Below are 20876 nucleotides of genomic sequence, written 5' to 3'. Positions count from 1 at the left end.
TGGCTCCCATCTTCTCTTTTAGCTATGGAGTCGTGACCTGGTCAGAGCCCTAGAGTGAATGTCTAACCAGAGGTAACCATGACTTGAAGGTTCTAATGGGATTCAATCTTATATATGTAGGAGAAATAAATGATGGCTTCATTTTAACTACAGTTGTAATTTGTTGACTCACAACCAGATTTTTGCCCAGGAAGACCCCAAGATTTGAGGGAAACATTTTTGCAAGTGGTCTAATCGTCTCCATTAAAAACAACTTTTTTTAGTCATACCATCCTGAAATTGACACTAATAAACAACATCCCATTTGTTTCTTACCAGATCTCCACTTTGCCCAAAGGAGTTAACAGCCTATTTTCTAAGAAGCACATCATGCTTTGTTTTCTGTGTTCCCTGGTTTAGTGGAATCTCCAAAGTTAATGAACATCCTTCTTTCTTATTGTGCCGTTTTGGTCAAGGACAAATGAACACTGCTGGACGACACTAAGGCAAAGAAAGGCACCCTTGGAAAGTCGTCTGCAATCCCCCTATATTATGCTGTGTATGCTCTCAACCATCTGCAAATCAGCCATGCAACACCTGAGGTAGGTGTACTCCATATTCTACTGTCTTAGTTTGTGGATAAAACTACATTATAAATGAGATAATGTAAGAGTCTGCTAAGTAACTCACCATGTCTGCCACTCTGCCATTGAAAGAATTCTTTATAATTCATTATAGCTCAATTATCTGTTCATTTAAATCATGTTTAAAGAACATTTAATAACTTAAGTGTTCACTCAAAATAGTATTTTAAAAAAGAGTACAAATTTATATAACGGTGCCTTGTCTAAATATAGGTTTATCACAATTACTATTATAATGATTTTTATTGCTGACATCACATCGTTGAGTGCATACCATGTATGCCGTAATATGAGTTTTGTGCATATTATTTTATTGAATTCTCATAGCAACTTAGATGTAGTTATTATCCCAATTTTATGTTTCTTTTATACTGGGTTAAGTTTCCTATGATCATAAGGTTAACTGGCCGTAGAACTGGGCTAGCACCCCAGGCTTCAGAGCCCACGCTGGTAGCCACCAAGCATGGGCTGCTTACCAATTTTCTAAAAGTTCTTCAAAATAGCGGCCAGGAAGTTAAAAAAAATGAACATGGTTTTTCATCATCAATTTTCTTTTCTTCTAATTTTTCCATCCTCTTAATTGATTTGTCAACATTTGTGAATTGCTGTTAGTCACCAACATGTACCAAAAGCCCACTGCAGCTCGTTTATTGTATCACAGAGGCTAGTAGAAAATACACTTTTAACACAGTTAATTGGGTGCGTTGCAGAGACTAACAGACAGACAGAGAAAAAAGATGAACTGGGTAACAAATGCCTCTGCTCTTTTCTCCCCATGCATTATATTTTTCCTTTAATAAAAAACATTTTCTACACCTGACATATTTTAAGAATATCTTCCTAATTATCTCCAGCCCTTGCGGGCTTCTCACTGTTGCGGCCTCTCCCGTTGTGGAGCACAGGCTCCGGACGCGCAGGCTCAGCGGCCATGGCTCACGGGCCCAGCCGCTCCGCGGCATGCAGGATCTTCCCAGACCGGGGCACGAACCCGTGTCCCCTGCACCGGCAGGTGGACTCTCAACCACTGCGCCACCAGGGAAGCCCTCTCCAGCCCTTTTAAAGGTTAATTTCATGTTCCCTCCCAAAAACCTGTATAGAAGTGTGACAACGTGAGTATGAGAGGACAGGACAGCCTGGGCTGTGGGACAGGTGTCGCAACATGGACGAGAACAGATGAGCCTCTCAGCCCTAAAGGAGGACGCACAGGACAGGGTCCGAATCTCCTAAGAAGCTTTAAAACAACAGAGAACACAACAGAGAGTTTATAAAGCCTAAAATTGTTAACTGAGATGTATATAAATGTAAAGAGAAGTGGAAACCTAAAATAATTCTGCTGACCGTTGAAATCTTTAAAAAAATCTACCACAGACCACATCAGCCTCAACTCCATCGCTATTTCTTATGAAAACTGGCCAGAATTGAATGGATCAAATAATTGCCTCAATTCAGTTATCCACCTGCTTGACACAGCCTTAAAGAAGTACATATACTTAATCATATAGAAAAGAAGCATTTCACTTTTCAAATTATTTCCAATTTTATGAAAGGATTACTCCACAATCGCTCATCTCTCAGACTATAAGCATATGCATCACCCTCTATCACAATTCAAGCATATCTTGAAAGAAATAGCCCTTTTGTAAATATATACTAAAATGACTGCATAGGATAAATGCTTCTGAAATATTTCCCATAATATATGGATGGTAGCTTTAAATTTAAGTGAGCTGTCAAATCCCATGCCCTGTGATGCAACTCACTTTCATATCCTACATGTCTATTTCCTAGTCAATACACATCCTTTCTAATTTTAATTATGACATCAGGATTCAATGTCTCAAAATGGAAAGTAAACCTACACTGCCAGTCATGAGACACACTCTGGTCTAAAGAAATCCTCACTAGAGTAGCTTTACATGGGGAATAATGGATAAATAATTGTTATTACAATACATATATATTCTGGATGTCATACATGGCAAATGCTTTATGATAATTCATAACATTTAGATACAGTGAAAAGAAGAGCTAGCTTTCAATCTGCACATGAAATTAAACGGCTAGAAAGATCCCAATTCTGAGAACAGTACCTGCTGATTCTGATAGGCGGTGACAGTGGTGAAAACAGTTTCTGGAAAGGAGAATGCCTTCACTCCCTCCCCAGATGGAACAGGCTTGATGGGAGAAAGATCATCCCCACAGTCTTTACGGATGACATGGACTCGCGGTTGGTATTTATGCATAGAATGAAGAATAATCTATGTCAAGGAAAGAAAAGCCAAATTTGTCAGCAACTTCTGCCTTGACTAAATATTTAACGTACAAAACGAATCCAGTTGGAAATAAAAATATCCAAGGCTCTGAAAGTGCCAATTTAATAAAGTATATCAAAATTGGACTGAGACTGCTAGGAAGCTGTTTGCAAAGCATGCATAAAAATACAAACTAAAAAAAGTAATCACTATTTTGGTGGAACCCTGTGTATAACCATACGAATGTAACATCAAATTTTCTGTTTCTGAAAACACAAGAATAAATTCATAAGCCTTTTATTTATAATGAGCCTAATGGAACACAGAGTCCAAAACAATAAAACTAAGAGTGAGATTGAAATGATTATTTGAATTCTACCACACCCATCCCCTAAAAATAAGTATTTGCACACCAAGGTTTTCTTCAGAAACATTTTTCCCTTGCTGGTGACCACAACATGTCTATTCAAGGGCAAAGGGATTTTAAGGATACCCCAGGGTGTGACTTATGTGTGGCTCACAAAGTCTCTGGTTTGCCTGGAGAGCCCAGCGTCCGTGCTCCCATCATAACAAGGCTTCCAAAACCCAGATGCCTGGCGATGCAAAAGCTCTCAGACTCAGCTAGGGGAATCTGATGATATGGTTCAACTGCCTTCTGCCCAAAGACTCCACTTCTGAGAATTTATCCTAAGGAAATATTTCAAATCCAGAAAAGCGTTCCATATACAAAGATGTGCAGCGCACCATTTATAACAGTGGAAAAACTATAAACCACTGACATGAGTAGATTGGTTAGGTAAATGAAAGTCCACACAGTGGGATACAACATTATTCAGCCATTACTAACGCTTTTAGGACATTGTTAACCACATAATGAAACACTTCTTTTTAAATCTTAAATTAGAATAAAGGATCCAAGTTGTTTTTCAACTTATCATAACTACATAAAAGTAGACAGTAAAAAGGACCCATACAAAGATATGAAGAGTGGTCAAAGCTCTGGATGAGGGAATTGTGCGTGAATGTTTTCTTCTTCTTTATATGTTTTATACTGTCAAGGTTGAGGAGGTGGGGTAAAGAAATAGCCCTAACCCTCTATGCCTACTTTCTGGAGATCAGCTTGGTGCTTTGTGACCACCTAGAGGGGTGTGATAGGGAGGGTGGGAGGGAGACGCAAGAGGGAGGGGATATGGGTATATATGTATACATTTAGCTGATTCACTTTGTCATAAAGGAGAAACTAACATAACATTGTAAAGCAATTATACTCCAATAAAGACGTTAATAAATAAATAAATAAATAAATAAATAAATAAATAAATAAATAAATAAATAAATGCAATGTGTGATTACGGATTGGAACCCAGACAGGAAAAAACAGTACTAAAAAGATATTATTGTGACAGCTGGAAAATTTTGAATATGGACTGTGTATTAAAAATAGTATATGTCAATGATTAAAAAAAAAAAGAAATAGCCCTATCCAATGGGATTTTCTATTTGCTGCCAGGAATCCAAATTAAGGTATTCACTAATGCGTTTAGTTAATGAATCTATATCTTTCCTGAGCTATATGATTTGAATTCTGGTTTTGAGGAGTTAAGAGTTTGGAGAAATGCTTAAACAAAGGTCTGGGAAAAACACAGTGGTTGGTTGACCTGCCTCATGTTTTTCAGGATGTGCGCAGTTTAATAAGCCAAATTCAGAATCACTGGTCAGCCCAAACACAAATAATCCTCTACCTGTAGAGTGTGTTTGTTGCCCCCAAAGGATGTCTTTACACTCTGTTATTAACCAACAGTTTGGGGTTTTTTTTAACCCTGAAATTTTCTTTCTATCAGTGGAGGAAATGCCTGGATAGCAGATCTAATGATGGTACCCACCAGACCTTCCTGATGGAACAACAGCATGAGTCTGAGGAAAGGACAAGAGGGGACAATAGCCTTCATCATCACCCAGGGACACACAGCACAAATCAGCAACCTCTGGAAGAGTCTCTTTCCAGGTTGAAAAAAGGACAGAATTTCAACTAACTCATTCATGGCTCACAAAATCGGTTTAAAGTGTTGCAACTGGAAATTTTTAAAATAAGTAAAATTAGAAAATAAAGCAGAAAAATAGAGTGTGCTGCTTGTAGTAAGGATAGATACTGTTTTCCAAAACACTCTCTGTTTTCTGTGTGTGTGTGTGTGTGTGTACACTAAGCCTAACATGAAATGTATGTCTGGCTGTGAAAAGTATGAAAAAGCAAGATTTAATTCCAATGATCAGCAAATTCCAGAGTAGACTAAAAATTGGAAAAAGCCACTTTACATTAAACAAACAAAAATACAGTGCATAGCCAAGAAGACGAGAGTGAACTGGCTTGTAGTGAAGGAAACAAAAATTCATTTGGGTTTCTGTTTACTAGTCAATGAAAAGTGGGTTCTTGTTTTATGAAGTCTTTGTTCTCTCAAGCAGATTTCTCTATATAGCTATATACACTTTAATTTCATTTATTTGTTTATATCCTTATGGAATCTCCAAAATGACTTAAGGTGGGGTATACTGGGGTAGGGTACAGAAATAGATGAGGCATGCCTATGTTTGCACATTAAAGGGTAACTGCCAATAGTAACCTGAAAATTATTCAAGAAAAATAATATACTTTCAATATGATCTATAGGAATATAGTATATCCCTGGAAATTTTAAGAGAATGCTAAACGAGCCTTAGTTATTCTCATAAAATAGCATTATTTGCTTTTTTTTTCAATTATTTGCTTTTTAATGAACTATCAAAGTTATAATGACAAGTGTTCAAGAATATTTTTTAACATCTTTATTGGAGTATAATTGATTTACAGTGGTGTGTTAGTTTCTACTTTATAACAAAGTGAATCAGTTATATATATACATATGTTCCCACATCTCTTCCCTCTTGTGTCTCCCTCCCTCCCACCCTCCCTATCCCACTCCTCTAGGTGGTCACAAAGCACCGAGCTGATCTCCCTGTGCTATGCGGCTGCTTCCCACTAGCTATCTATTTTACGTTTGGTAGTGTATATATGTCCATGCCACTCTCTCACATTGTCACAGCTTACCCTTCCCCCTCCCCATATCCTCAAGTCCATTCTCTAGTAGGTCTGTGTCTTTATTCCCGTCTTACCCCTAGGTTCTTCATGACATTTTTTTTTTCTTAGACTCCATATATATGCGTTAGCACACGGTATTTGATTTTCTCTTTCTGACTTACTTCACTCTGTATGACAGACGCCAGGTCCATCCACCTCATACAAATAACTCAATTTTGTTTCTTTTTATGGCTGAGTAATATTTCATTGTATATATGTGCCACATCTTCTTTATCCATTCATCAAGAATATTTTGCTTATTTAGTAGAACAAGTAGAACAAGGAGAACCACTGGCCTTATAAACAAGGAGACCACAATGATAATGCCCATTTCTGAAACTCAAATAATTATATCTGATCTGCATGTTCCGTGCTCTCTGTTCTGTTCAGATGGAGGATGTTTTTTCTTTGGAGCATTACCTAGTAGCATAGATAGTCACATGGACCTCTGTCCATAAACACGGGGTGCTTTCCCATGTGAAGGTTAATACAGTTTTTTCCCACATTAAAGATACTAGGTTTGAGTCAAAAGAAGCGCGATGTTACGTATTTCTGATCTGATGGGCCTAAAGTGCCTGTAGTTTGACAGATACACCACCTGTCCCTTACAAAACAGCTCAATAGGGAAACACTACCTGCTGACTCTGGAAGTTTTCTCCATGACCTAAATGCCAGTGTTGGAACAAATCAAGCAAAGGACCAAGAAGGAGCAGATAACAAAAACCTGGCTCCCTGCATTTTTGGTGATAGCAGATGCAGACTTGCTTTCAATGGTAGGGGTCAGGGTAGTTACACAGGGTCGCAAGATCCATAGCAAAGTGGGCTGGGTTTTGTTTCAAGTGTGACGTTGTGTATGAAGCACCCCTTACAAATATGGACTTTCAAATTCATCGGCTTATTTGAGTCACTCAAAATTCTCTGGTTCCAATATAACCCATGAGAGAACCAAGGCCCAGAGAGTCAAAGTTTTTTGCTTACGAACCTTAGACCTCTAAGCCATGGCAAGTTCCTTCCATCAGGGAGATCTAGCAATCTCCCCTGTGACCTCTTGCTTCCCCATCTGATGCTCGAGCAGAAATGGGAAGAGGGTGAGGACAAACTCAGAGCTAGCGTGACTGTATCAGTGAATCCTCAGCAGCTGGAAGAACAGACCCTCCGACAAGTTTCCTGTGGGATGCCTGACTGTGCTTCCTTCCAAAGTACACCAGCACTGTGGGCACAAGTCCTGCCCTGGTTAAAGGTGCACCATTACCTTAGATATAGAATTACCTTAGATATAGAATTATCTAATTCTGCAGGGAAATGTTCACCTAAATGTTTCCCTCCAGACAGCAAATTCCAAGTGAAACATGCACATGATGAGAAGGAAATACCCCACCCAAGCATGCTGACCATCTGCTCTCAGGTAATCCAAGGACCAGTCTTGGTTTGTATACAATCCAAGACAAAGCTGACTATGGTCTCCCCAAAGGGCAAGTAGGGATTATAAAGTCTTCACAACATTCAAGATTAGCTGTGGAGATTGAAGTAAGTCAGAAAGAGAAAAACAAATACCGTATGTTAACACATATATATGGAATCTAAAAGAAAAAAAAAAGGTCTGAAGAACCTAGGGGCAGGACAGGAATAAAGACGCAGACCTACTAGAGAATGGACTTGAGGACACGGGGAGGGGGAAGGGTAAACTAGGAAGAAGAGAGAGGGTGGCATGGACATATATACACTACCAAACGTAAAATAGATAGCTAGTGGGAAGCAGCCACATAGCACAGGGAGATCAGCTCGGTGCTTTGTGACCACCTAGAGGGGTGGGATAAGGAGGGTGGGAGGGAGACGCAAGAGGGAGGACATATGGGGATATATGTATATGTATAGCTGATTCACTTTGTCATAAAGCAGAAACTAACACATTGTAAAGCAATTATACTCCAATAAAGATGTTAAAAAAAAGACATACATGTGTAGTCCTAAAAATCATAAGATTAATTTTTCTTAACTTTAATAAAAAGTTGACACGCTAAACAGAAAGAAAAAAAAGATTAGCTGTGGGGCTTCCCTGGTGGCGCAGTGGTTGAGAGTCCGCCTGCCGATGCAGGGGACGCGGGTTCGTGCCCCAGTCCGGGAGGATCCCACATGCTGCGGAGCGGCTGGGCCCGTGAGCCATGGCCGCTGAGCCTGCGCGTCCGGAGCCTGTGCTCCGCAACGGGAGAGGCCACAGCAGTGAGAGGCCCGCGTACCACAAAAAACAAAAACAAAAACAAAAACAAAAGATTAGCTGTGGAGTGGTGGGATGTTTCTACATCTCTAGATTCTCACCAGTATTCCTCTCTAAACAATTCTTGCTGTTTGGAAAGATGAAAAATCATTTTGGGGAAAATCACAATGGCACATAATCTCATGTTTTGTGCAGCCCTAGGTCCACTCACAGCCCCGTGACAATTTGTTTCTTCCAATCTCTCTGTGTTTAATAAAAGTCCCACGTCTGGGCTTCCCTGGTGGCGCAGTGGTTGAGAGTCCGCCTGCCAATGGGGGGGACACGGGTTCGTGCCCTGGTCCGGGAAGATCCCACATGCCGCAGAGCGGCTGGGCCCGTGAGCCATGGCCGCTGAGCCTGCGTGTCCGGAGCCTGTGCTCCGCAACGGGAGAGGCCACAACAGTGAGAGGCCCGCGTACCGCAAAAAAAAAAAAAAAATAGTCCCAGGTCTACATGGAGTTCTCAAGTCACCATGTTGAACACTTGTACACCTTTAGCAGAATAAAACTGGGAACTGAGAGGACAAAATGTAGGAAACCAATTTAGAAAGCAAATTAGAAAATTACCTCGCATTTGAATCTACAGCTTGATTGGTTAGAGATTAGTGTCACTTCCTTTAGAATTGGGGGGTGGGGAGGCTCAACTGTATGAGGGCAGAGAGGTGACAGTCCCTGAGAGGTCTCTGCATCAGGAAAGGGACTGCCGGGTTAGTCCCATCACAATGGTACTGCTGTCTTCTCAGATGCTGAATCACATCAGCAACAGAATAAGAAATGACTTCCTAATCTCTAATCTAACCTTATTTAGGGGCACCAAACTGAGCAAAGAAACACAACAGACACCTTCTTCACAGAGCCTTCCCAATCTCTCCTGGCTGGAACAATGTGGCAGCTGCAGTGCTCCGCGCTGACATCACGATCACCTGTGGGCCTGTCCTCTCCCCGCCCCCCATCTAGGCTAGAAGATCACTGAAGGCAGAGACTATGGCTTCTTATCTCTTACTACATTTTACAAAGTCTTCAAAACTTTGTTTTTAAATAAAGAACAGAAAAGAGCATTTTCCCTCCTACCTTCTCCTCTAGTATCAAGCAATATGTACATTTTTACTATTTGCAAAGGCAATTTCCTCGCTTCCAAAATGCACAGATACATATTATTCTCTCCCTATTCCCTGCGCACATTAATTACTTTATTAAAGTATTACATCCTGTCACAACCTTAAAAGAATTTTACTGGAAGATGACACACTTCTATAGATTTTGTCTGTTTTCTGCTATGTTTTTATATTTTTTAAGAGTGAAATGTTATAATTATTTAGGTATAAACAATTGTGGCTCAAGTTGCAATCTATTCTTTTGTATTTTAAACAAATGCTGTGTGATAATTAACGTTATGTGTCAACTTGGCTAGACCATGGTACCTAGATGTTTGGCCAAACACCAGTCTTGATGTCGTTGTGAAGGTACTTTTCAGTTGAGATTTACATTTAAATCAGTAGAGTAAAGCAGATACCCTCCATAACGTGGGTGGGCCTTACCCAGTCAGTTGAAAGATTTAAGAGAAAAAAGGGGAGGTCCCCTGAGGAAGAGGAGATTCTGCTTTCAAACTGCCTTGAGGCTCAAGCTGCAGCATCAGCTCTTCCCTGGGTCTTCAGCCTGCCCACCCACCCTGCAAATTTCACACCTACCAGCCACCACAATTGTGTGAGCCAGTTCCCTAAAATAAATCCCTCCTCTATCTCTATCTCTATTTCTATCTATATCTATCTATATACCTATAACTATATCTATACAGTCTGTTGGTTCTGTTTCTCTAGAGAATGCTGTTTTAAATAAAGTCTAGTGAAATTATGAAGTTAAAATCAGATGGATAAATTACTAGATCTAGATCTAATTTTGTAGATATGGTAGATATTAGATATAAAGCCAGTAATTTGATCTGAAAGAATTCAAATTATAGAATGACTATATTTATTTAAATTATTTAAAGGAGTTTGTCCCTTATATATGACAGTGTATAGCTTTTAGACCCACTTATCTCTTTAAAAGATATATTCTCAAACTATAGAACTCAGAAAAGCAGGGTATGTTTAAGCTTTGAAAACAGGTAACACTTAGTGCCATTTATTTTTAAAATTTTTACTGTAAAAAAAATTAAAGACTCCTCAATGGATGCACTGGCAAAATTCCACAGTTGGCTCCCTCAATGAGACAGAAGAAACTAGTGTTTTTTCATTGAAATCAAATGAAAAATAACGGTTACAACCTGACTGTGTATATACAGAAAAAAAAGAAGAGAAGCAAAGTAATGCACTAAAGTACAGGGCATGAAGTTGGATTCAGAAATAAACTGTACACTGTTACTTTTCTGATTCTGGTTTAGAATATGAAAGGCAACAAATAAACAAAAGTACTGGCAGTTTGAGAGAGATGAGTCTTAAAAATCCAGATGCTGCATCTGTACCACAATGAAATTTGTACTTGAATGTCTTCATTAAGGTCAATTTGCTTAAGATATTATCTAGCAACTTACAAATCACATCCTGTCATCGCTGTATTACTAGCTTATGACAGTTTGCATTTTTGTTTGAAAAGATTGGCCCATAAATATGCTATCTTCATGTCACCCCTTTGAGAAATGAACTAGTTTGTATTCCTTTTACGTACCATATATGCTCTTAAAAAGACATTTCAATCCTGCTTCAGTCAAAACCCTCTCAAATAACAGAAACCTAATAGAAACGCTAGCATTGAGTGGAAATCAGCATGTATCCAGAGTTACTTATTTATTAAAATAATAAGGGTAGTCTTGCCTAGGGACAATACTGTGTAAAAATTAATAAGGCGTTAAAAATGACTATATTATTGAAATGGCTGGCTTTAGCATATATATCATTTTTCAGCAGTTTTAAGACAAAAAGGAATTATTACAACGTATTTGACACCTTAGATGTCATTACAAAACAATTGGGAGCTTGCAGGTGGAACACGCAAACAGCATAAGCCTGGGCTGTTATTGAGAAGCATGAGCTTCAGCTGGAGAAAGAACTGGATGCAGGTAGGACACAATAAATCATTATCACTGTTCACCCAACTGCCAAGAATTCATATTCAGAGTATAATAATTGGCACCTCACGGGATTTCAAACAAATGTTTTGGCTAAAAATGGCTGCCTGAGGTTCTTTCATTCCAATACAAATGCAATATCTAGTTTTCCCTATTAAATGCTTCATAGAATACTCCGGCCACAGGCATAATCTCTGATGCAACTATAACCTAGATTTTGCGCAGACTGTGCACAGGCTAGTCAACCAGGAGAGGAATTTCATGATCTTAGAAAAGTTCATTTCCTTCAGGCAGGCACAGTACAGATACAGCCCACGCCATCCAATGGAGGCAAATTAGGGAGGCCATGTACTTACGTGGCCTTGGTCATCCAGTTCATTATTGGTGAGCTTCAGCTTGTCGAAACTGATCACTTGTCTCATCCAAGTCTCCCCTGAGGCAGGCGAGTCCGGATGAATGTACACCCGGGGTGGCACAGGGGAATCAGCGTTGCCCGCCACCATCCATTTAGAGCTGTGGTAAACATATCTAGAAGGCAATGACAAGGCTCAGTTTGTGAACTGTTGCTTTCTTGGAATTTCCAACTCAGTAGACTCAGACAAAATCTGCACCCTTTAAAAAGTCTAAAATTCGACGATTTGCTCTTTACATTCAATGCATATAAACTAAGAATTCAAGCACTTTTTAAAAACTCTCTGAAGCAGTGGTAACCTACTGACCACTCAAAGTGGTATGTTAAGGAGTTAGTGAAAAATATGCACACTATTCCCACCATAAATGCAAGTATTTTAATTTGGATGAATCACACTTAAACAAATTAGACATTCTGTCTGTATTCTGATGTTTTCCATTTTTCATCTGGATGTTCAATTGACATGAAGAAACTAAGTTGTCAATCTCCCCTTTAAGGAAATCTCAAAAATACTTGAGAGTTATATCTTAAAGTGTCCCACTTTCTTTATCACTTCCCATTTTACGCTTATGTTCAAACTGATGAGATAGATGGTAGAAAGGCAAGGGGAAATTGTCAGAACTTTCAGTAAATTTATTTTCATAGGGAAAAAAGTTCCATCTATTATCATTTATAATTATTTTTTCTAACTCTATTACACTATAAACTGAGGATATTCCGTTTAATTTTAAAAGTTTGTAAAATCATAAAACATAGGCCTTTATCTCCTATATTTCTCTTTTTTTGACTATTGTAAGAAAATTCTTTAAATTTTTTATACCACTAATTAAAATACACATCAAACTTTAAAAATTATGATATATCCAATTAACATTACCTTTCTAACTAAGAGACAAAACATCTTATTCTATTTGTGTATGTCAACTATATTGACTCTATAAAAATAATCATTTAAATAACAATGTTTCAAGTAGTATATAAGACAATAATGTTTAATCTTATATTCAGACCATCATTTATTAATGTTAATTTAAAATACACTAATTCAAAACCTAGAAACTAGTATATGGATGATTGACTTAGAAAAGGGTAGAAAATGAAATTATATACTTCGATGTTTTTCTTCCATTTGTTTTAAAATATGGCATACAATTTAAAGCAACAACTTACAAATAGTCTCAGAGAATTCTACCAGTATATATGCAAATTTCTTTTTAAAATAGCATGAAACATTTTCATGATATCTCTGGTGAGGCTCACTGTTTCAATATGGTCACACATTTCATTCTCTTTTGAGTTCAATATGCCTTCTATTCTTTAATTCCTTTTCTTGGGAAAAAATACATTATCACAAAATAAAGAATAATAATAAAAACAATTCCCCTTAATTGATATAGTACAATTTCAATAAATAAGCTCCTAAGTGCATGGCCTTTTGTGAATATTAATTTTACATTCTAATAAATCACAATCACTTTTCATTTCACCAAATACCATTCTTTGATAGCAGAGAATAAGCCAAAAATATCTGTTTCTACCATTGCTGAAAAAGTTGGAAAATGCAAATCTTAGAAATGCAAGAAAAGCAGCACAATGAATATAGAGCTATTGCCAAAATAAATAGAGTGATATGCTCTGTCAAAACCTTGAAAAAGTATGCATATTGAATAGTTCAAAAATCCACACCCACTAAGAGAATAAATGCTACATGTTACATATTCTTTGTGAAACATTCTCAACACAAATGCTAAAAACAATTTTTTTCTTGAGAAGCAATATAAGTGAAAGCAAATTTATGTTTTATAATTGATCTTTTATAATATGGCATCTTAATACTAATACTTGAAATTTTTCTTGCTTTATGTGTGAATAATAAGGATCAGTTAAGTAAAATAAACCATCCAAAATATATGGAAGAGATTTGGAGAAAGAAATAGAAGACAAACTTAGAAGAAAAAGGAATAATTTCTAAGCTCTTTAGAATTACATTGTCTTCCTAAGCGCAAAACCCAAATTAGAATATGGATTTTAAACCAAGTAAACTTAAAGAATAAACTTCAATGCCTTCTAGCTTCTATCATGTAGTAGATAATTTTAGCAAAGCTCCCTAATGAATTATTTAATTAAAATAAGGGATACAACTTTAAAGAGTAATAAAAACCAAATCTGATTTCATTTAAAAACTTACTAAATGCTCTAGCTGTTTATTTAAAAGACAGAAACAAAGAAATTTAAAGCAGCATCTTCCGATTTTCCACTCAGAATTTCCTTTTTTAAATGTTAGCATTTTTTTTAAACATCTTTATTGGAGTATAATTGCTTTACAGTGGTGTGTTAGTTTCTGCTTTATAACAAAGTGAATCAGTTCAGCTCCTCAGTAAAATAAAAAGAATTGCCACTGACGACTGTTGATTTGCTTACTTGCAGAAGGAAAAGCAAAGGTTGGTTTGATACTGAAGAAAGTATCTTTTCCAACTTTACTTGATATCTAGATAAATATATTCTCTCAAAATCCAAACAACACAAAACTTTTTAAAAATTACTGTGTTAACTGCCAGCCAAAAAAACAACAGTAAGGTAACAAATTCATTGCCAGCTTAAAGATGTCTTAATATAGTAATGAATTGAGATTTTTTTCTAAATTGTAAAATATCTTCAATAATTTTCTCAAATTAAAGGGAAAAAAGCCTGTGAAGAAGCCTATGATTTTGTATGTAACACAATAAAGGGAAATTATTTAAATGTCCAAAAAATCACGAAGAAAATGAAACAATTTGTTAACAATTATGTATATCTACAAACTTGACTCAACATTTTGTCTCAAAATCCTAATCAAAATGTGAATCAACATTAAAGTCACATTTAGTTTAGCAACACTAAACTGACCCCTTATTAAAATTCCTCAACACTTAAAGACATTTCTGTATCTACTAAAAGCAAAACAAAATTTTTTTTCACATTTATTGCAAGAGAAGGCACCATCTAGACTACTGGAAGTCACAGGGTTTGGATTATGGATCTGATAATTCTACGGGCTTCTGGAAACAAATATCATAATCAGCACAGATTAAATAGGCGTATCCTGTAAAATCCCAGCGTTTTCTTATCCTCTGTACCCATCTGATCACTGTACCTGTATCTTTTGTTGTCCACTGGCACAATATCCATGGCAATATAATATTGCTGGTGAGGATCTAATCCTGATATCTTCACTCGCATTGCTGGAAACATGCGCCTATGTATAAGGGAGGGGAGGAAAGACGGTTTGGGTTCTGTTTTTGTTTATGATTACGCTTGGAGAATGAATAAGCAAAGAAAACTCTCGAATCTGTATTTTTCACATGGAAAAACTTATAACATTCACTTTGGTAATGTAATTCAAAGAATCTGAACACAGGACGTATCAAAACTGAATCATTTAAATGTAATTTGTCCCTGTACTTGCATTCCATGTTTACTGAAATGTCAGTATAGCTAAAAGCAAAAAAAAAAAAAAAAAAAAAAATTGTACACTGAAGAAATAATGGCACAGAAAGCACTTTATTTTTTAAACAAAAATCGGTAAGCAGATTACCTTTAATAATACAAATAATGAAGTGTTCCAAATGGTAGAAATAGAAAACGTGAATTTCTAAAAGTGATAAAATATATTATAATGTGAAATTTTAAAAGGGTTATAAAAAAAAAGCACAAGGAGCCAATGTGCCACGCCATAACCAAACAATATGTTCTTTATTGAGACAGGACTTCCTGTCTGCAGCATGGTAAAGGTGAAGTGCAAAAGTTGCTCTAAATTTGAAAGGTATAGTAAAACTTCTTTATTGAAAGCAGAAACTAAACACAATGTATATTTGCCAAATCATTCCTTCCCCCACCATACCCTGAAAATACTTTCTTATTTAACCACACTTACTCAAAATTTGCTAATTAAAATAAATGAAAATCCACATTTCTCTTGGCTTCCCAGAGATGCATATAAAAGGAGATGCTAAAATAAACGCACCTATCTTTTAAAAAGGGCACAGCAGCAAGGAATACAACAGCAAATTATTGTATATAAAAAAACAAATAAAACAGTTCTCTTTTAAAAAAAAAACAACTTTCATCTAATGATTTATGTCTAGGACCCTTCTGGTTAAGCTAATTTTTGCTAATTTAACCTTATAACACAAATTTTAGTACTGTTATTTACCAGAAATGTTTCCTATAACAATAAAGCCATTAAAGACCACTTCCAGAGAAAAGAAAGTCCATTATTCCTAACTAGGCATGAGAACAGTTTAATACGCTGGCTGTTTTAGTGTTATTTCAGTGCACCTGTAAGATAAAGAGTAAAGGTCTTTAACTACATCCTTTATAAGACAACTGTTGCTTTGTGTTGTTGAAGACTGAATTTGGATCATTAATAAAAAGCTCTGTGAAAATTTAGAAGGTAGCATATGGATTCAATAAAATATGTTTTTGTAATTTCTAATAAGTTTGGATACTTTTATGCTATCCAGGTTTTTGCCATGTGTACTCCCTGAAAGAGTTGTGTGTGCTTTTTAAAGTTTCTTTTAAGGAAGATAGTATTCACCAATTTCACTGCACTAAATTAACTGAAAACTCTAAAACGCGAATATTTCTGTCCCTCCCTCACATTAACATGATTTGTGCAACAAATCAATTTATTTTACTAACTGACGGATGTGCAAATTTCACACTTTCTAAAAAATAGATATAACTTACAAATTTTTTTGGTATTCCTCAGCAAATTTAGGCTAATTTGTTGGATTTCATTTAGAAAAAAAAAGTAATCACGTAACTGTGAATTTATAAAAAGAATGGTTTTTTAAAATCGGGGCAATTGTTTTTGCAGGGATTAAGCATGTATTACTGGTGATTCCACTAATTTTCATCCTAATCTAATATCAAAATAGCATAACACATCACATTCTCATACTGCCAGCAAATCTTTTGATAAAGAACCAACTGGAAGTTTCGAATCTAAAAAAGCAAACGATGGTTTGCTAAAGAGTAAACTGCGTTTTTTAAAAACGGGGGGAGGGGTGGATAATCTGTTCCTTAATTTCAGAAACATAACTAAAGCCTAAATAAATGCCTGAACAGATATGAAGTATGATCACGAATCTATAACTACCCTGCATGCGGATTATCAACAGTAAACGTTACCGCCTCCGCGGCGACAGCGATTTTCTCCTTAGCATCCAACGAGAGGACAGCCGGGCTGTGTCCCTCGCCGGCCGACTGCACTCCAGGTTAGGTAGGCAAAGCCAGTCTCAAAAGTGAACCACTACCCGGGGCCTTGTCTGCAGAAACTGCTAACGAGAGACCCCACCGCTCTGGCAGGTCCTTCTTCCCAACCCACCAAGAGGTGGGGTGAGGCCAGAGCCGGGGCCGTTCGCGCCAGCGTGCCCTTTACCTGCCGGCCTTGGTGATGATCATCTCCGTGCCGATCTCGTGAAAGCGCTTCCAGAGCTCAGCTCCCTGCAGATCCACCCGCGGGGCCTGCGGCGAGGGCAGCGGGGTCCCGGGCCGGGCCAAGGCAGGCACCGGGGACCCCTTCGGGGAGTCTCCTGGGGATGCCAGTGGGGAAGCGCCCTGCAGGAAGCCGTCCTCACAGCCGCCTGGGCAGCAAAGGGCAGAGAGGGGTAACCGGTGAGGGCTCGAAATGGGAAGCCTGGTGGGGAGATGAACCCCCGAGGGCGGCTGGGGAGAGGAAAAGGACCGCGAGGAAAGGGGAAGCTTTCTTGCCATCCGGCCCTTACAACAAACAGGCCCATGGGTGGGTAAATACGCGCTCCGCCAGCCAAAGGGACGGACACTCGACGCTCAAGTAGGGCCCTCTCGGTCCCCAAGTCTCAAGTCCCGCAGAGGCGTGCGGCCAGCGTCCACCCCACCCTCCCTGCTTCCGCCCGGTCAAGGCCCCAAAATAAGTTTTGTGCCGCAGCTGGAGTCTGGGATGCATGCCCAACGGAGCCTGAGATGGGTTCCCGAGTCCAGATCCGCAGTGCAGGCCCCGACACACCCCACGCCATGGAGAGCACGGAGCAAAAGCGCCTGGCGCCCCGGCTCCTGGTCCCAAGCGCCTGGGCCTCCCTTCGTAATAGGCGTCCGAGGCGCCTTGCTTCGGGCCCGGCCGGAGGCATCCTCTAGAAAGCTCTTCAAACACCGCTCTCTCCAAACTCCGCGGCCGCCCGGAGCTTCTTAGCAAAGCAGCAGCGGGAAGAGAAGAGCACGAAAAACAAGCCCACGATCGCCGTCGGCCTTGGCAGCGGGAATCAAGAGAGGAAGGCAAGGGAACCGCTCAGCTACCCCTCGGGAAACCACGTTTGCAAATATGCCGCCCTCTTCCTGGTTTGCCCAAACCGTTTAGGCATTCGTTTCGGTTTCGGGGGGTGGGGGTATGCCGTCGCTCCCCCCACTCCCATGCTTTTAAAAGTTAGGAAAGAAAAAGAGCACCCAGGGGCTGGAAGCCCAAGGGAGGCAGATGCGGAAAGCACAGATCTGCACCGCCGAGCGCCGCAAACTGCAGCTGCTGAGGGCGCGGCGTGAGTGGGCGGCGGCGGCAGCAGCAGCCTGAGAAACCAGGCTGAAAGCGGCATTTTACTGTCTGGAGGGTGACCCGAGTTGCGCGGCGAGAGCGTCCAGGGCAGCGCGAGCTTTGCGCCCTGACACTCAGGCTAGCGCTCTGATGGCTGAGTTGCCCCGGGCGCACAGGGACACCGCGTGCGCGCACGCCCACAACTCTCAGTAGTTCAGGTTCTCCGCGGCGGTACTGGCCCGTGGGACCGGGAGAGGACGTCTAAGGAAGAAGTTAGGCGGGAAGGGGCCGACTCACCCGCGGCTCCGCGGGAACCGCAGCTCCGCTCCAGGTCTGCGCAGCTCCGGATGGGCCCGGATGCCGTCCCAGCCGGCGGCGAGAGCGCAGTGCCTTCGTCTCCCTCTGAGGAGCCCTTTTCTCCGGCGGCGCCGCCGCGGCTGTAGCCTCCGTCATCTAAGGCCCCGGCCGCCTCCTCCGCGCCCAGCTTTCGCCTCTTCTTCTGAAGCTGTTGCTGCTTCTCGGCGCCGATCAGTGCCTCCACGGAGAAGGCGTGCGCCTTAAGGCTTAGCATGCTGCACGGCGAGCCCCTCCGCTTCTCGGCCATCCCCGCCGCCCGGCGCCCGCCCCTCGCTCATATACACAAGCGCAGGCACACGCACACACTCGCTCTCCTTCCTCTACCAAAATCTGAACGACTCTCGGGGCCTCCCGCAGGCCCAGATCTGCCCTCTTCCCCGCCCGGGCAAAAACAAATTTGGCGTTTCCTCTCTCGCGCTTGTGTTGGGATCCCAGGAACCAGCGACGCGCCCGCCAAGTTTCCTTCCCTCGGTCTCTCGCTCGCTCTCTCAGTGATGGACTCTTTCGCTCCCACCCCCTCCACCTCTTCCTGCAGCTCCAAGATCTGCCTCGACTGATGCTCCAGAGAGGACTAACATGGGTAAAAAACACTCTGCGGACACAAATTAGGGATTGTAATTGAAATTTGTTGCCTTGATCTGTCAGCACTTCCAGGCAGGAGAGCGGTGGGAAGAACTTGCTCATTAGTGTCAATAAAGGGGCGGGGGCGGAGTCCGGGGCCCTGTCAATCACCGAGATGGCCAGCCAATCAGGAGGCGCCGACTCCGCTCCGCCCGCGCCCACTTCCTTACAAGGTCGCAAAAAACCTAGAGTGGAAAGCGCCGCCGTCTGGCTTGGAAGTGCCAGCCCGGGTCCTGAACCGGGTCAGTCTCCCTGCCTCCCACAGCCAGTCCAGCCCGGGAGTCTCCAGCTTTCCCCACCGGGACCTGGAAAGGCTGAGGCTCCTGGCTTTAAACCGAAATGATCACCACATTAGAATATCAAGAATTTTTCAAGAAACCTTAAGTTCCAGTCCCATTCCCTTATCACTTAATATTGCTACAACTCAGAACATTTTGAGGAGTGGGGAGAACTCACATCCACCAGGCCCGTCTTTTCTCATGGACACATTCTGCATTTAGTAACACCCACTCTGCGCCGGGCGTGGCACTAGACATATGTGTTTTACTCCGTGGATTTTTCTTGGGGTGGGAGGGGGAATTCAAGATACGTTTAAATCCTTTATATTTAGGAGAGCAAAATTTTACCCCATTATTGCTCAGTCCTTTATATGAACCAGTCAGAAAAAGCACGCTCTTTCCGGAGTCTCCCATTTCTTTCGGACAATGATCGCTAATTTAAACCTGGTATTTTAATTTTTATGTCTTTAATGATAAGGACTTAGCTTTAAGACCCCTAAACACTTCGCAGAGTGAAATAAGTTTTAAGATGCAATAAAATTTCCATTGCAGTTTTAGAAAATGTCTCTGTGATTTAACGTAGCTTCATGTTTGCGCTGTTTTTGCCAGGTAGCTATTTCTTTTCTCAGGCTTTTAAAGAGCCAACATGTTTCTTTAAAACAATTTTTTTTAAAACCTCTTTTTAATTGAATAACACTTAACATGTATCTGTACAGTTTGTTTTGTAGTTTCAACTCGACTTTTGCTCTGGATTAACAAAAATAATGGATGTGATGTAAATAGAGCAAGTCTCTTTGTAGAATAAAACTCATGATGGATATTACTCTTAAATCTCTGGTATAAAATACACGACAAAGGATTGAGGGTTTTTTGTTTGTTTTTTGTTTTCTCTCCCTCGCTCTGTTTAACCTCCACACTGTTGGCTGCCCCATTATCTCTTACTTCTCTCTTAGTTTCCAGTACAGTGATTTCAGGCAGTAGCTTCGCCACTGCGATCTTTTTTACCGTAGCTCCAGGGGGAACTCGCGGTTCCTCCAAGGAAACCAGAAGAGCGGGAACCAGAGCCAGCGGTGCTCAGAGGCGTCTCCGCACGCGCCGCCCGGCGGTCCCAGCAGCCTCAGGGTCAAACACGACTCCCTAACAACCTGAAGAGAAGGCCTCTTTTAAAAGATTGAGAACCAGACTCAACTAGGAGGAGGTGTTTTGCATTTGCAAAAACTGGCTTTGCGAACGGTCTGGAGCGGTCCGGACCTCGGTGGACCTCCAGAGTCCGCGGCGACTTAGGCGGGTAGTACAGCCTTAAAAGTAAGCGCAAACCTGGTTTCTGAAGCCTGCCCGAAGACGGGCGCAAGCCCGG

At 40.5% G+C, this 20876-nt stretch overlaps 1 protein-coding gene across 1 annotated transcript in view; it reads right to left on the bottom strand.

Moving 5' to 3' along the window:
- TBX18 (T-box transcription factor 18) overlaps positions 1-18918 on the bottom strand; it is a 28626-nt gene extending 9708 nt beyond the window's left edge. The window contains exons 1-5 of the mRNA XM_007467328.1: positions 18561-18918; positions 17142-17346; positions 14853-14954; positions 11664-11835; positions 2714-2881 (exon numbers count right to left, since the gene is read on the bottom strand). Of these exons, the coding sequence (XP_007467390.1) occupies positions 2714-2881; positions 11664-11835; positions 14853-14954; positions 17142-17346; positions 18561-18867 (954 nt within the window). The 5' untranslated portion in view covers positions 18868-18918. The remainder of the gene's footprint in view (positions 1-2713; positions 2882-11663; positions 11836-14852; positions 14955-17141; positions 17347-18560) is intronic.
- Between the last annotated feature and the right edge of the window lie 1958 nt (positions 18919-20876).

Source organism: Lipotes vexillifer, unplaced genomic scaffold, assembly GCF_000442215.2.
Source record: "Lipotes vexillifer unplaced genomic scaffold, Lipotes_vexillifer_v1.1 scaffold554, whole genome shotgun sequence".
Taxonomy (NCBI): Eukaryota; Metazoa; Chordata; class Mammalia; order Artiodactyla; family Lipotidae; genus Lipotes; species Lipotes vexillifer.
The sequence above is the reverse complement of the archived record's forward strand: the minus strand, read 5'-3'. Positions and strand labels throughout refer to the sequence as shown.